This window comes from Poecile atricapillus, chromosome 1 (genome assembly GCF_030490865.1).
Source record: "Poecile atricapillus isolate bPoeAtr1 chromosome 1, bPoeAtr1.hap1, whole genome shotgun sequence".
Taxonomy (NCBI): domain Eukaryota; kingdom Metazoa; phylum Chordata; class Aves; order Passeriformes; family Paridae; genus Poecile; species Poecile atricapillus.
This window is the reverse complement of record NC_081249.1, coordinates 120,966,189-120,981,584: the sequence shown is the minus strand read 5'-3', so window position 1 is coordinate 120,981,584 and position 15,396 is coordinate 120,966,189. Positions and strand designations below refer to the sequence as shown.

General features: G+C 34.4%; 1 protein-coding gene across 1 annotated transcript in view; it reads right to left on the bottom strand.

The window, feature by feature from the left end:
- Positions 1–15,396, bottom strand: part of CCDC73 (coiled-coil domain containing 73) — a 90,643-nt gene that overhangs the window by 34,148 nt on the left and 41,099 nt on the right. The window contains 5 exon segments of the mRNA XM_058829317.1: positions 1,172–1,246; positions 2,985–3,020; positions 3,782–3,853; positions 7,092–7,163; positions 13,609–13,755. Coding sequence (XP_058685300.1) covers positions 1,172–1,246; positions 2,985–3,020; positions 3,782–3,853; positions 7,092–7,163; positions 13,609–13,755 — 402 coding nt within the window.

Sequence of the window (15,396 nt, the reverse complement as noted above, 5' to 3'; positions counted from 1 at the left end):
AAGGTAGGGTTCTGACTCTACAGAGAAGAATACTTTGGATTAAAAATTCTTCACTCTTGTATTAGGCCATTTCCAAACAACTTCCCTGGGGCCATATGTCCATTGTGACCTCCTGCTTCCTTTAGCCACAGCAGAATTTCCTAGATCTGAACTGTTCTGTGGCACAAATGCTTGCTCTGTGAACATTCAATATTTAAGATAATTTCTTTTTTTTTTTAAATTTGTGATTTATCTTACAAAAGAAAGGCCAGTGGGATCTTTCATTACTCTTGCTGTCCACATACTATGTTCAGCAGACCATGGAGGGATGGATATTCTACATCATCTGTGTTATGCCAAGGTTTGAGCAAGGCAACAAAATCCTTACAGCTATTGCTCAAAAGGCCAGCCATGGGAATCAATTTCTAGATTCATGGGAATCTAAAATATATTGAGTGTTAACTAAGTGGTTAAACAGACTGTTACCAAGTAAATGCATTCCATTATAATAATAAGAATTATATAATAAGAACCAACACCAAATTTCAAAATCATAGTAATAATCCATTATAACCACTTTGTTTTTCATAGAATTATTTTCCCACTCAGTTCTGGGTAGAAAAATAATTAGTTCCTGGTAGCACCTGAAATCTGGGAATGCATTGCAATGCTAGTGATCAATTTTCAACATTTCTGCCTTGATTTGAAGCCATGGATCAAGTGCAAATACAGAAACCTTCCAGTGAAACAGAGGAAAACAGTGAAAAACACAGGGAGCACTGGAAGTTGGAGGCCCAAGGTGAATACTTAGTTATTTTTAAGAATCCAAAACTAGGGATCACAGACAGGTGAGAAGTAAGAAAACAACAATTTGAAGGAAGAGGAAGGCTGTATAAATGAAAAGAAAGTACATTTCACACACTGTTTGGACTTTGGAGTCTTCTGGAGGAAAAGAACATTAGCCAGAAAGTTAACTTAAAGTAGTCTTGACACTGAAGACTGGAACAGAAACTCAGAGTTACAAAGTGTCCTAAAGGATTAAAGGTGTCCTAGACAAGGAGGTGTCCTAGAAAGGCTAAACAATAAAGCCTTAAAGATCCTCTTAAAACCAACAATTTTCTTACTAGTAAAAAACCTAAAACCAAAACACTTGCATTCCAAGAAATGTTATTTTACAGAAGCAATAGTTCACCTGTAATGCTTTTAATGTTTCTTTCAGTCCATCAATTTCTTTTTCTCTTGTTTCTGCAGCAAGCTGGTATTTTCCCTTTCAACAAAAGCTGTACTTCAGGATTTGGGCAGAATAAATGCATTTACAATAAGAATTTATCAAAAAGAATGTTACAAAAATAAAGTGTTACTCCACTATGACAGAACAACTCATTTGGTGAATAATTCAGCTACATAATTTTAATGTGTAGGTATATATTGCTATAAAAAGGGAAAACACAATAGTATCTTTTCACCACTTATGACTCTATTCATCAACTCTTAAAACTGGCTGTTCTGGGAGAGACAAGCCTGATAAATGCAGAACTAATCCATTATTTAGAACAAAGATACTAAATTTTAAAACAGAATGTATCAGGTAAATCCATTTTCTTATCTGCAGTAGCAGGATCTTCATAGAAAAAACCTGCTTAGTTTTCCCAGTCCACAAAGAGTGAACTGTAACCTGCTGCTGCTAGAATCACTAAATACATGCAAGAACATTTTATATCTATATATATATATGTATATGCATACGAATGTATGTGAATGCATATATAGACAAACATATAGAACTTGTGCATGAGAAAGTCAAAGGACTTCAGTAAATTAAATCTGATAAGAATCACTGGCTGAAGTCAATCCAATGCAGACCAGAATTTAAATACCAGGGAATATGCCAGAAAACACAAATACACCCATTCAACCACCCCTGCATGTTCCAGTCACTTCCAACATAGTTTTGGCTCTGCAATCTTCCAAAACCATCCTGATCACTCATAGTACATATAATCTAAATTGGTGCAAAAGTTGGTCTTTCAACTCTGTCTTGACTTTAATTTACTCTTTCAGTTACTTTGGTATAAAGTACTGGAAGTACTATTCAATTCAATGCAAATAGAAGGAAAAATTAATCAGCATACAATTTAATTCTGAAGCTGTTATTGAAAATACAAATCAGAGAGTAATAAATGGGTATGTGTGAACAAATGAATTGTCTTAACAAAAAACCTCCAGACTCCAATCAAGAAAATTACTCAACCAGAAAATGAAAAATAAACATAAAATAAATATCAATGCTGCAAATATAGAGTTTACTTTGATACACTTTCAAGCCATTTAACCAATTTGCAAATTTCTGTGCAAGTTCTTATGCCACATCCAGCATATTCATCTGCTCTAAACCACTGGGAAATTTAAATTAAACAATTGAGGCCACATGCAGACATTCACTGACTTCACTGTTTGAAACAGGTTCATTGTACAGCAAATGTAAATCCTTCATTCAGAGGAGGAATTGAGCATTGAGCCTGGTATAAAGACTTATGTAGCTAACAAAATCCACATAAATTCAGGCCAAAATTTATCTTATTTCAGTTTAGGTCAATTACTTTAGGAAACCAGCCCAGCTAAATCAACAAAATCCCTATTAAAATCTGATTTCTCTAAGGTAGTTAGAAATGTTATTTTTCAGTACTACTTGTAAAGGCCAATTATCCCAATTTATCCCAATCCTCTAGAATAAATTTTGTATAGCTGCAATATGGAGCTATCAAAAAATACTCTTTCCTCAACTGACTTTTAGCATAAGCAGTGACACTTCACAAGTTCTACAGTCTATGAACAAAAAACCAGAAATAACAAAATTATTAAGACATTTCTTTTGCAAAGGCAAGAAACATAATGTAAGTGTAATATACTTAGTTTATACTTAGGAAGTGTTTGGCAAGTTTGATATCATTATCATTTGCTTATGTTCCTCTTTGGATGACAAACAGCAAATAATTGTAGAGTACCTTTTCTTCTTCCATGGCAAACAACCTTGCCTGTAACTTGGTTGTCAGTCACATAAAAATACAAAACAGACAAATCAGAACAGCACATGGCAATAATTTCATTCATGCAATTTAACACAACAATATGGTTATATTAACCTGCATAGTATAGCTCCTGCTTTTTTATAAACTATAGAAACTGTAGAGTTACAAAGAGAACTTTGTGATTCTCAAATTATTTTTTCAAGGAAGAAACCTAATTGCTTGATGGTTTCTTTTTTGTGTGACATGATTGTGATACAGCATTAATGACAAATTCTTCATCAGCATGGGCAACAGTTTCAGTTCCTATGAATGTTCTCTGCAAGGTCTCTCAGCACTTGTGTTTGCTCACTTTAATATGGAGAATAAAATGCAAGAGTGAAACACACTTTCAAACGTTGAGCAGGGTAATTTGTGTGGCAGATCTTTTACCAAGGTTTATGAATCTACCCTTGCAAAGGTCATGCTAAATTAGAGGGAAAAACCAAACAAAGCAAAACAGAATAAGGAAAGTATTAGAAAAAGCATTATTTTCCCTAGGAGGTTTTTGAAATACAAAAATTAAAAATGCCAGAAAGAGTGGCATCTGTAAAGAGCTGCCAACATACAAGCAGAATGCTATGGCCAGAAGAAAGGAAAATTTATTTTTTTTTTTGAGCTGTATATTCTAACATTTTCTAGCACTAGAAAAATATTTTCATACTAACTGGTAACTTGCTATGATGCCATCGTATTTTAAAATCCTGCAGTCAAAGCCAAAGGCTTCATTTTGTTACCTGTTTTTTAAAAGCTGCCATAGCTTCTTTGTTTTGTTGTTGCAGCGTGTCAATCTGATGCTGCAGAGTTTCCTGCTCATGTGAAATAACAAAAGTGTGAGTTAAATACTATCTTAGAGAAAATCCTATATAAAGTATTTCATGAAAAGGCTGACTTACTGTTAAATATTTTTATAAAGACACAACTGACTAAAAAGACACATTTTTTTTAACTGGTAATTGTCTTTTTGGTAGCAGCTTTTATCTTAACAGGTAACAATTCTCCTCTCTGGAATACCTTTTGTTAGGCCTTCTGCAAGAACTCCTACCCATCCCATCAGCCTGCAGAAACAATCCACATCCACTGTCCTCTTAAGACAGCACCTTCACACTGGTCCAGATAGTTACAATAGAATTTTATTATTCATTAAAAATAGAATCCCATCTAAAAATAACTACCTGTTATTCTGCTTATAGTTAAATCTTAGTCATTTAACAAGCTACCTGAAAGAGCTGAAGACCAGCAGAAAAGACTAAGTTTAAGGCAATAGTATGAGATTTTTATTACCCTCCTACCTGGCTTTACTCTCATCCATAAAACAAATGACTGAAGATGTATTTTCTTTTGTGGTATTATTTAATATCATAATCTCATAGGCTAACACAACACTCTACAAGTTGGAAATCTCCAGCATCTTTAAGCATCATGCTTCTCTATAAGATACTTCACCTTTACCATGGAAGGTAGATATGGAAGACCAGGTTTTTTCAGTTCTAAACACTGAAATACATTAGGTAAAGATAGTTAAGAGGCTCTGTCCTTGAACAGCTATCTCAAAATATAGGTGGTTAGCTTAGAAATATTAGTGTGAAGCAAGAAAAGATCCAGTAATGACCACACAAAAATAAATATAAATTGAGACTATTAAAAAGAATGAATGGAAGAAAATAAATTGAAAATCTGTTTCACACACAAGGGGTCAAATTTCTTCTTCTGCCTTAATAGAAATTGAGAGGTTTTAAGCATAAAGTCCATTCCAAAATTGCTGTTTTCTCCAGCAAGGTGGTGTTGCTTTCACACTGTACAAGGGAGAGGCTGTTGCCTTTTGATAGAAGACAAGAATCCATGGAGATAGGGTGCTCCATATCCATTTACATATTAACTCATCATCAGATGAGCAGAGAAAGTTTTGATTTGTGTGTAACAAACAATGCACAGTACATAAATGAACATCCAGAAGCACATAAAAGTCTTGAGAAATGTTTTCCTCGGGTTGTCCCTTAGCCCTGTGTCCCAGGACAGGTTCTCCAGGGGTGTGACAGCACCAGTGAGGCACAGGCAGGACTGCAGGGACAGCAAATCAACTATTCCCACTGCAGTACTCCTGCTCACCACAGGAATAAAATTTTATATCCACAGCACTACCAAATTAAGATGGCACTATAAAATACAAGAATTCAAGCCAATATCATGGAATGAATTATGTAGATATCAGTCTGGTTTCATTGAACAATAATCCTTTATGCAACTTTATCATAGATGTAATGGAAAAAACCCCTGAACTCTTTATAACATACCACTTTCTTGTACTGTATATTCAAGTGAGGTATTTTACTTTCAAAAAGACAGGGGAGTGTCTACAAATACTCATTTTCTAACAAGCCTTGCATACAAGACTAACAGATAAAATGATTATATTATCTCTGCCAGAAATTCAGGCTTGGAAGAAATCTGCCATATATGCCATGTATGTGTGGTGCAGGGAGACTGAAGAAAAAAGCAGGGTTTTTTTTTTTAAATATGAACAAAATCTAGTACAGCCACTAGATTTAAAATAATATCTTCTCCAGTTATTCTGTTTTCCCTGCTTGAGTGTATTTTTTTCAAGAACAGCAGCAGTATATTTATAAAATGCAGACAAATTGTAATATAGCTTAGCTGAGGTAATGTCTTTATTTCAAACTAGTTTGTTAAATTTAAGGTAAATTAAAATGAATGACAGAAATGTTGACTGAAAGGGACATCTATGAAGGAAATGGTAAAACAGAACCTTTGACAAGCCAGAGGAAGATGTCTGCTTATTGAACTACTGCTGTGGTCAATATGATCCTGCATCCAGAAACAATCAGGTCACAAATTCAATTTAAATGTCATACTTAGAATTTTCATCTTACTGAAATCTTCAGGACTGGAAATTCATATTAGCTTGTTCCTTTGAAGTTCCAGAATATTTCCTCACATGAAGTTCCCAAATTCTACCACTCATTGTTTACATCAGCTCTGTCACGTGCCAATGTTAAGTGCAAAGTAGAGTTTGCCTCACTACCTATAAGTCCCATCCTTTTATGAGTGGTAAATTAAATTGCTGTTAAGGTCTTAGAATGGTGGAAATTCTCCCTTTTGAACCCAGAATATTAAGCACTGCAATGCTAGGTTAAGAAAAGCAAAGAAGGGTTACAAATGGAAAGCACTCTTGCTTTTACAAATATAAAACATTTCCTGTTTCTGTGTGCACATATATATCTTTCAAGAAAGAAAAGCACAGAGTTAGGATTATTAATTTAAGATGGTTAGGATGAACTCCAAGATGAAATAGCCTTCCTTTACAACTAAGATGTTAAATATCCCAAGATCAAGGATAGAGATGAAATTATTGTTTTTTCTGGGGTCGTAAAATATACGGAGTGAAGCCTTTTATCTTGTGCCCTTGTGACAGGGGTCATAGGTTTGATTGTATTAAAGAAGGGAATGCATTTCCTAGGAAAGCATAACCTCAGGAGCCCTAACTCTAAGAAGAATGTTAGACTTATGTTGCTGAATACTTCATTCTCAACAGTCAAAAGCAGACAAACTACTTCTGAGTATGGGTAACACACAAGCTAATGTTCAAAATAACTTTTTGGAAAAATTACCCTTTCCAAAAGATTGCAAGTGAAGTTGTTTTCTGCACTAATATTTGCACTTGCCAAAGCCAAGCACAATACAGAGAAGCTGTTACACAGCTACCCCCACACTGATGTGCCAACATGCCTCATACTCAGCTAAATGTCGTCTTGCTTCAGTATTTCCATCTCTTTTGACTGAAGATTGCCAAGTCATGCCAAATATTATTATATTCTCTTGTAAAAAACATTTCTAAGCTGGGCACAATCCAAATCAAAATAAAAGCTACAGATGTTCATGACTAAATAATAAGCTACTGGCTAGCACATATTACTACTGAAATAAAAATAGCTCTAAAAAAAGGAATTGTAATAAATTGCAATTTATATTAACATATTAAAATTAAATCTCAGCTGGTAAAACACTAAAAGCATGCAGGAAAGTTACCTTCTGCCATTCAACTTCTTGTTTCTCTATAACAATTTTATTTATTTGGTCTTCATAATTAGTTTCTGTTTCCTAGTTAAAAACAAACATAAAAAAAAAGTCAAAACCCTGAGATGAAGAGAAATTCGGTGAGATGCAAAAGTGCTTCATGTATCCATTTTAGTCAATGATACAGATAATCATAATTAATGACTCAGAATCTTTGGGACATCTTAAATATTCAGCTCAAAGCATTTGAATCTTTATTCTTCGTGACATTTCCTAGGACTACTGGAAAGTTTGTGTCAGCAATTACCGCTGTTATTATGGAAAAAGTGAAATATTTATCATTATCTTCTGTGCCAAGAAGCCTTCTGACCTACCAAATAAATTGAAACAGAATCATGGGTAATCAACACATATTTCTGATAAGATGAGCTACCAGAAAATCAGAGAAGTCCATTGCTGAAGTCCAAAATTTCCTCCATGATCCACAACAGGTACTAATAGAAGGAAGGTTTCTTGCAGTTCTTGTTCTTGCAGAAGCACTTAGTCAAGAATCAAACTTTTGACAATAAATGAGAGTTACCTTCTGATAATCACATTTGTTAAATATTTATGAGAATTTTCCTGAAACATTCTGGTATTAAAGTTAAATTTTCCCAATAGGAATTAACCTGCCTTTGCTCTGCACACTGATAACCAGCTTGGAAAAGTGACCACTAAAGGCAAACCTGACTTCTCTTTGATGAATCGTTGCATTAATAACATTTACTGAGGTCTTGAGTTGGACACACTCCAGCAAGGGCCAAATTGACTGTGTGAGGGTAAAAGAATACTCCCAATACTTGAACTGTGCATTTTGATATATTATGTGCAAATTTATGCTTTAAGTTTAAAATTTAATCTTAAAATTTAATCTAATTTAAAATTTAAAATTTAATCTTTAAGTTAAATTTCACTATAGTTTAAATCTTGCAATTTTAATTGCTGAAAAATTCAAGTACTGTCGAAGTGACTCACCCCTCAAAAATTGGGTGGAACCTTTAGGAAACAGTCAAAATGTGGGAAAAAAGACCATGGATCTCTCTAATGAAAAATAAAACGAGGCCTCAAAAGGATCATTCTCTTAATACTGGGGTTTAAGTAAAATTCTACTGAATTGCAATACCATGAACAACTGTTATTTGCCATGAGACTAAAAAGATCCCACCTCTGGATGAAGCAAAACCTTCCCTGACACACTGAAAGAGCAAATGGAGGCTCTTTCTCCTTCCCAAGTGAAGGAGGTAACAAGTTTTTTTGGCTATAAAATATACTGCATCTTTAAAAATGCAATTCTTTCTGAAGCCAAATATGAATAAGGGTTCCAAGTTTCAGATTCAAGGATATTTACAACACTTCAATAATTGATGCAAAACAGTTTTGAAGACTTTTGCAACCCTTTCTCACTTAGTACAATATTTGATTCATAGTCCCACTATTTATCAATAGAAACAAAAGAGCAAAATATGTCCCAAGTGATTCAAAATAGCTTTTTGATATTGATATCTTTTATAAGGTTTTAGGGTCAAAACTGAATTCCTTTAGAGTTTACAGGCACACATATGGAGAGAACCACACTTCTTTCCATAGGAAGCTACTCCCAAACATTTCAAGATATTCTTGCAGGTTCTAAATATATGCCTCAGCACTCATGTGAATTTTACATATAAAATACCAAACTGGCATTTAAAATTTAAATTTAAATTGAATTTTAAAATTAAAATTTGGCTCACAGAGAACTACAGTAAAGTTCTTTAGCTTTTGATTCTCTGACTTGTACTGGTAGAATACAGACGGAGAAGAAACCTAAAGATTTCATATGACTTATGCTAAAAAAAAAAAAAAGAGAACTTGAAAGGTTATCAATGATTCCCAGTTCTGCTTTAACAAATACTGCTGCACAGTTGCAATGACAATTTTTTTTTCTATTCTATAAGTACTGAAGGAAAATACACCCCCCTAATTTCCCTGGGGTGATAAAACCAAATAGATTGGCTTGGAGCTTTTAAAAAGCTGTAATCTTTAGCCATTTCTGGCTAAATTCTATATCATTTAGCAACAAATGATATATTATTACGAGAAGTTTTGCTCAAAATTGTAAGAAAATGGGATTAAATTCCATTTTAAGCGACCCTTTGCTGTGAATACTTAAGAGGATAAGAACAAAAGTTCTGTGTGAACAACACTCCTCCAACTTACTCCCAAATTATCAAGGTGTATCTGGAAGCTATCAAAAATGTGCATGTATGTAACTACTGTTGAAAAAAATAAACATCATAAATACTTAAACTGAGAATGGCAATTACATGATAAAAATGTTCTCATGTGAAATCACTAACAGTTATAAACCTTATCCATCATTTTTACATCTTCCAAAGGACATTTATAGTTTACTCATTTGGAATTGAAAGCTTTTGAAACTTGTGTGAAGCACATTTTTTTTTTTTTTTTAGAAGTTCTATCAGCTGTTTAATAAGACAAAAACATTTTTGTTATACTTAGGAGAATGATATTGTATATAACTCTGATGAGGGATCAAAACCCCACAAAACCTTAAAAGTGTTCATTTTTTATTAGATGCCTTAGGACTACATGGATTTAAGTGTTTTTATAAAAAAAGACTACCATAACAATAAAAGAGGAGTAATTTGATGGTTTATTTACTCGTTATAACCTTTCAAAAGTGTCAAGCCTTCTTTAAAGTGTTTGCTTCAGGCTGTAGTTTTACAAGATGGGCTGTGGATTGGTCAAGCCCCCTCGATTCTTGACCCTGAACAGATTTAGGAACAGAGTACAGCTGGCTCATGTCCAAGCAGCCAAAACTGCTGCTAGGTACTTTTATTATCTTTTTTTGAACTTACAGTATCCCTCCTACAAAATTGCACATCCAATTTTCATGCAGGTCAAACAGTACTCACAGAAACTACAATTTCTGATTGTTTCATACTATAATTAGAAATTCCTTCATGAGCAAAGCAGACCAGTACAATTTTTAATGGATCTCATGGATATTGCTCTTAAGCCTTGTTTCCAGGACAAATGTTAAAGGAAAGAAAGGTATTTATAGCAGCATTATTGTAATTTTAGTTCCTGATAAAACACTGTTGGATTTTCATAGTTATGACAGTTAACAACAAATAACAACAACCTACAATCGGAATCTATTCTCAAAAACTTTCCTTTTTCAAATGCAGAGACACAGAAATATTTTACCAACCATTGTATTTCCTTTAGAAATTTTTCGCTGGTCTCCTTGACTCCACTGCATAGCTACGATTATTACCCTATATTTAAATAAATCTCTTATATCAAAATATATTCCTAGAGAGGCCTGCATTGATACTCACAACACTCTCCTCTCCAATTGCAAGTAATCCTAATCAAAACTCCTAATCAAAAGCCACGTTATTCACTAACACAGAAATTACCATTTAACACAACAGAGAAATTACCATTTAACACACTGCTTGCTGGCTCAAACAACATCACAGGATGTCAGTCATGAGTTCTGAAACTTCAGAGCTGTTTATTGTCTTAAATCCACAAAATTACTTTTTTTTCCCAATACTCAGCTCCTTGCTTCTGTCGTTTTACTAAAAAAAATTCCTTGTTTCATTGTATAATAATTACACTAATTTACATTTATGTATAAAATCCAGTCAAAGGTCTATCAGGAAGAAAACACATTCAGTTGACTGCAGAGAAAACTGATAGACATGGCAGTAAGTGAAGGGGATATCCAGCACAAAAGAATCACTGGCTTGGTCACTGCCTGATGAGTGGGAAAGCTAAACTGGAAAAAATAGAAGACATGTAACTATTGGAGTGTGAAGTAATCACTGCAGGGAAGGGGAAAGAGAATTTTTTTGTGGATTTTAATTACTTACATATTTATATTATGTCAATTCCTATGGAGAACAAAGACCCTGTGAATAGCCAAAGGAATAAAGTGAAGCTGTATCACTTATACAGTATAATCATTTAGAATAAACTTGCAGAGCTATCAATGATTGGGATTTCCTCTGGAAGATGAAACAGATGAACAGTCCCTTCCTCTGAGCAACTCTGCTAAACTATTTTTGAGAGTTTAACTACAGTATGATGACACTGAGTAAGGATTGCAACAAATCTCTCAAAATATTACAATTTAGGAGTTTGCTTTTAATTAGCTTCACACAGATAATTTCATCCACAAATTTATTTTTATTGATCTGAATTTACACTGCAGCTTAACCAACCATTCCAGGCAGTTTATTAAACTCAAAATACACAATAGGTCCTGTCCCAAAGAGTCTCCTGGTGAAGTGACAAGCAAGACCAAGAACAGGAAGAAAAACAGAAGCAAATAGAGGTAAAATAATCTCATCTGAGGCCAAGCCAGAGGTCAAAGACAAAACTGAGAGTAAAATCCATGGTACTGGCTCTGGTGCCTCCCTCAGGTTATCCCTCTACTGAACCTCACAAGCAACCTGGGAAGGAAGTGGGAAAAGTAGTAAGAAACCTGCAAAATTTTCACTTTTACTTCACTTTCTGATGGAGCAGGTGATGGAGTTTAAGTTTGTGTATTTCATTCTTGGCCATGGAAAAATAAGCATGGTGCAAGACAAGCACTGTAATTCTTCTCTGAGTTACCTCTGTATTTTGGTCTATGGACTACCTTTCTCTCAGGGCTGATTAAAAGTTTTCAGAATAACCTCACGTCGACTGAATTTGTAAGAAATTCATAGCTAAAATGGGGAAAGGGTTTTTTTAGGGGTATTTGAAAGCAAAAACATCCATACAAAATTCCACTTAAAAAGATAAAAATTAATGCCACTAGGCACAAGCCACATTATTCAAAACCTCTTGCTTCTTCAAAATAGTAATGTTTTATATTTCAAACTTCAAACATAGTAAGTAATCAGCCCTGAATTGATTGTTAAATCAAAACCAATCAAAAATGCATTCAAGGACACTCTAAGATTTCAAGTTGGCTGTCTTTAAAATACTTACTATTTTTACCTAAATTTCTAACTTAACAGGTGAATATATACATATCTATATATATATTTAGGAAAAAGGAAAGCACAGCTATTGTAGAAACTAAGGCATGGTCATGTCTTAACTGTGAAATTGGCTCTTAGCATTTGCATCAATTTTGAAATTAGAAACAACTTTAAGGCAAAAAATTACTCATCCTTCTGAGACAGCTTTTACAAAATCACAGTCACAAACTCTTGTAGCATAGCAGACACAAAACAGGCATAAAAACCCAAAGAAGAGCACCAAAAGAAGAAATTCCATGGCACTCCATGAACACTTTAGGCTCTGACCAAGTGCACTAAAAATGCAACATCAAGTTAACCATGTAAATTCAGTTAAGTGGTCTTATAAAGAAAAGTATACTCTGATTATTATAATAAAAGCTAAATTATTCAGTCTTTACTTTTAATACTAAAATAGTTTGACTAGACTAAACACTACTATTGTAACACAGGTCTGGGGGATCACACCATGCACCAAGAAAGTAGCATCATGCAGCTTTTCTTTTTTTTTTTTCTTCTTAATGGCAGTCAGTCTTTTGTTTAGGGCTTTTAAAGAGAGGATTATAGCATTTCACTTAGATCAAAATAAGCATAAATCAAGCATGTCATCAATACTAATATTTTAAAAGTAATAATACACATCTTTTGAATAGGTCAAATTCATCAGATGAAGAAAAATACACTTTAGGTCTTTCAATACACACAACAGTTCAGAAACCCCAAGGGGAGAAATAGACAAAAATGTTTACATACACACAACTGAAACAGTAACCACAGAAAAATACAACTGAAAAATTACCTACAAGATAAACCAGCTGCCTTTAGCAGTACAGAAGCAATTTTACCTTGGTACTACTACAAGATGATTCAGCTCATTTCAAAAACAAAACACCTCCACCCCCAATACTCAATACCCTATTATTGTAGGGGTCTAGCTTCATAGCTCAGCAATGTAAAAATGGTGAAATAAAGTGGTTTATAGTGGTATATAGCTCCTTGCCCTTAGAGGTAATTCTGAAAAGCACAAGTAAACAGCCCAAATCACCACTTTTCTGGGCAATGGCAAATCAGTTAAGAGATGAGAAAGACTTAGGGACTTGGCAAATACTTGGATTCTTTCTTTTCATTTTGTATCAAAGGCTGCTCTTTAAGAGAACAGCTATAATGAAAGACAATATTCTAATATAGCTTATTTTCTCAATAGCCTGATTATCAACTCTAGCAACTTCTTATGCTGTTACAGAAAAACCAAATTCAATCCCATATAACCCTGTTGTCTTTGTGCTGTCTACAGGGAAATTTGTAATACACCCAATACCTAAACCCATTATATTTTTAAACAAAACCCTGGTTGGTGAATCATTTAAAATGGAGCATAAAGTTTAGCCACACTAATGAAGCATTTTCCATGATTACCTACAGAGAGACAGAAATAAGACAAAGACCAAATCCAAGATAAACAAATTTACCCTTCTTATACGCAGCTCTTCTATTGCCTCCAATAAACTTGTTTTAAAGTCTAACAGTCGAATGGAAAGTAAAGTCTCTGATGGACTTGGAAGAGTAGAGTCAAGTGCCTGTGCTTTAAAGTCCTCATCCATCCTTTGAGCTTCCTTCTGCAAAATAAAGACAGGCATTTCCTCTCCAGTTTATCTGTAAGAGAATACTCAAACTGCAAAACCTGTAAATATGGGGGCATTCTTTTTGCAAAGAGTAAAATTACTACTTATAGACACTATGTAATTACTAGTATTTTCATTTTAAAGTGACATGTAATACTGTAGAAAGAAAACAAACAAATTTTTAAGTAATTCACAATATTCCTCTGCTTCTCCTCTGTATTTCTTGGCTTGGTTTTAGTTTTAAGCAAACACTTTGATGAGCAGACAGAAGTAGTAGAGTTTTTTCCCAGAGTTACTGCTCTGCACTAACATGAAGGTGCTGCAACATCATCGTGCCATGAAAAAGCTGCCTACATTCAACATGTCAAAGACCACAAGGCAGGCTCAATTTTAAAAGAGATCTTTGGCCTGAAATTAGGGACTTAAGGTAATTCTTTGTCTCTGCATCTGAATTTTTACAAGAAGTCTTTCTGATTCTCTTCCTACAAGATCCTGTATCAAAATGTTGTACTCTGAGCCAGCTGCATCAACTGCTGTCAAGCAAGGAGTTACACAAACAGGACTCCCAGGGGTCCCTGTGAGGACACAGCAGGTTTGTTAGAGACACCAGGGGTGACTACAACACTCAGAATTTTATTCACAAAAAAGTAACAACTGTACATATTTCACCTGTTTTTCCCAGATAATATTCTTTTAATCCTTGAGGCTGAATTTTCAGCAGTGCACTGGAACACACGATGCTGTCCCTGTCAGACACACCCCGTGTGTGTTTCTGCACTAAGAATTACAGAGGCAGGGGTAGAGCACAGGAGTTATGACTGACCTGGCTGCTGCCTCAGAACCCTTAGGAAGGAATTCCTGCAGGAAGAGCAGAGACCTGGTCTGTATCATGGGGCCATAACAACTACAAATCAGGGCTCACCACTTTTTCTCCTGTTGTCTAAATAAAACCCTAACATAGATCACATTTAAGCTGCTTGCTCATGGATAATAGATTGATTCTTTGCTTAGCTGCCCCACCACAAGTTATTCTGTTAGTAAAACAAAGATTTTGCTAAAACCAAAAAAAAATCAGGCTCATTTATGTCTTTCGTTTTAAAACATATGACTAATACTGAGCTGTTCAATATGAAGTATATAAATTCTTTTGTCAGTGTCAAAATGTGTATATTTCAAGGACTTCTGAAGAGGCAGCAAATAAAGCCTGAATAAAAACCATGTACAAACATGTAGCAAATCAGGCAACAAATCTGTTGTGTCAATGTGCCAACATGAATCAGGCATTGTGCAGGCAATCTGCAGACATTGTAGACTGAATCTGGATTTTAGACTATTTGGATTTTTTTTAAAATAATACATTAGGATAAAAAGCCACTATTTATATTTTAGCCAAAGAACTTAGACTAAATGAAGTCCAACTCTCCCAAAAGCACACTAAAATATTTTGTTTCTTTCACTCAAGTTTTCAAAATTGTTTCCTTAATGATACATGTTGTACCACTACATGAAGAACTACCACAAATGTTTGAGATCAAGTACTGGGAGATGACCATAACCACAAATCTAATAAAAATGCCAATAGTATGCACAATAAACTAGTGGCAGAGCCATTTGATTTCACCGTTCATCATGCTA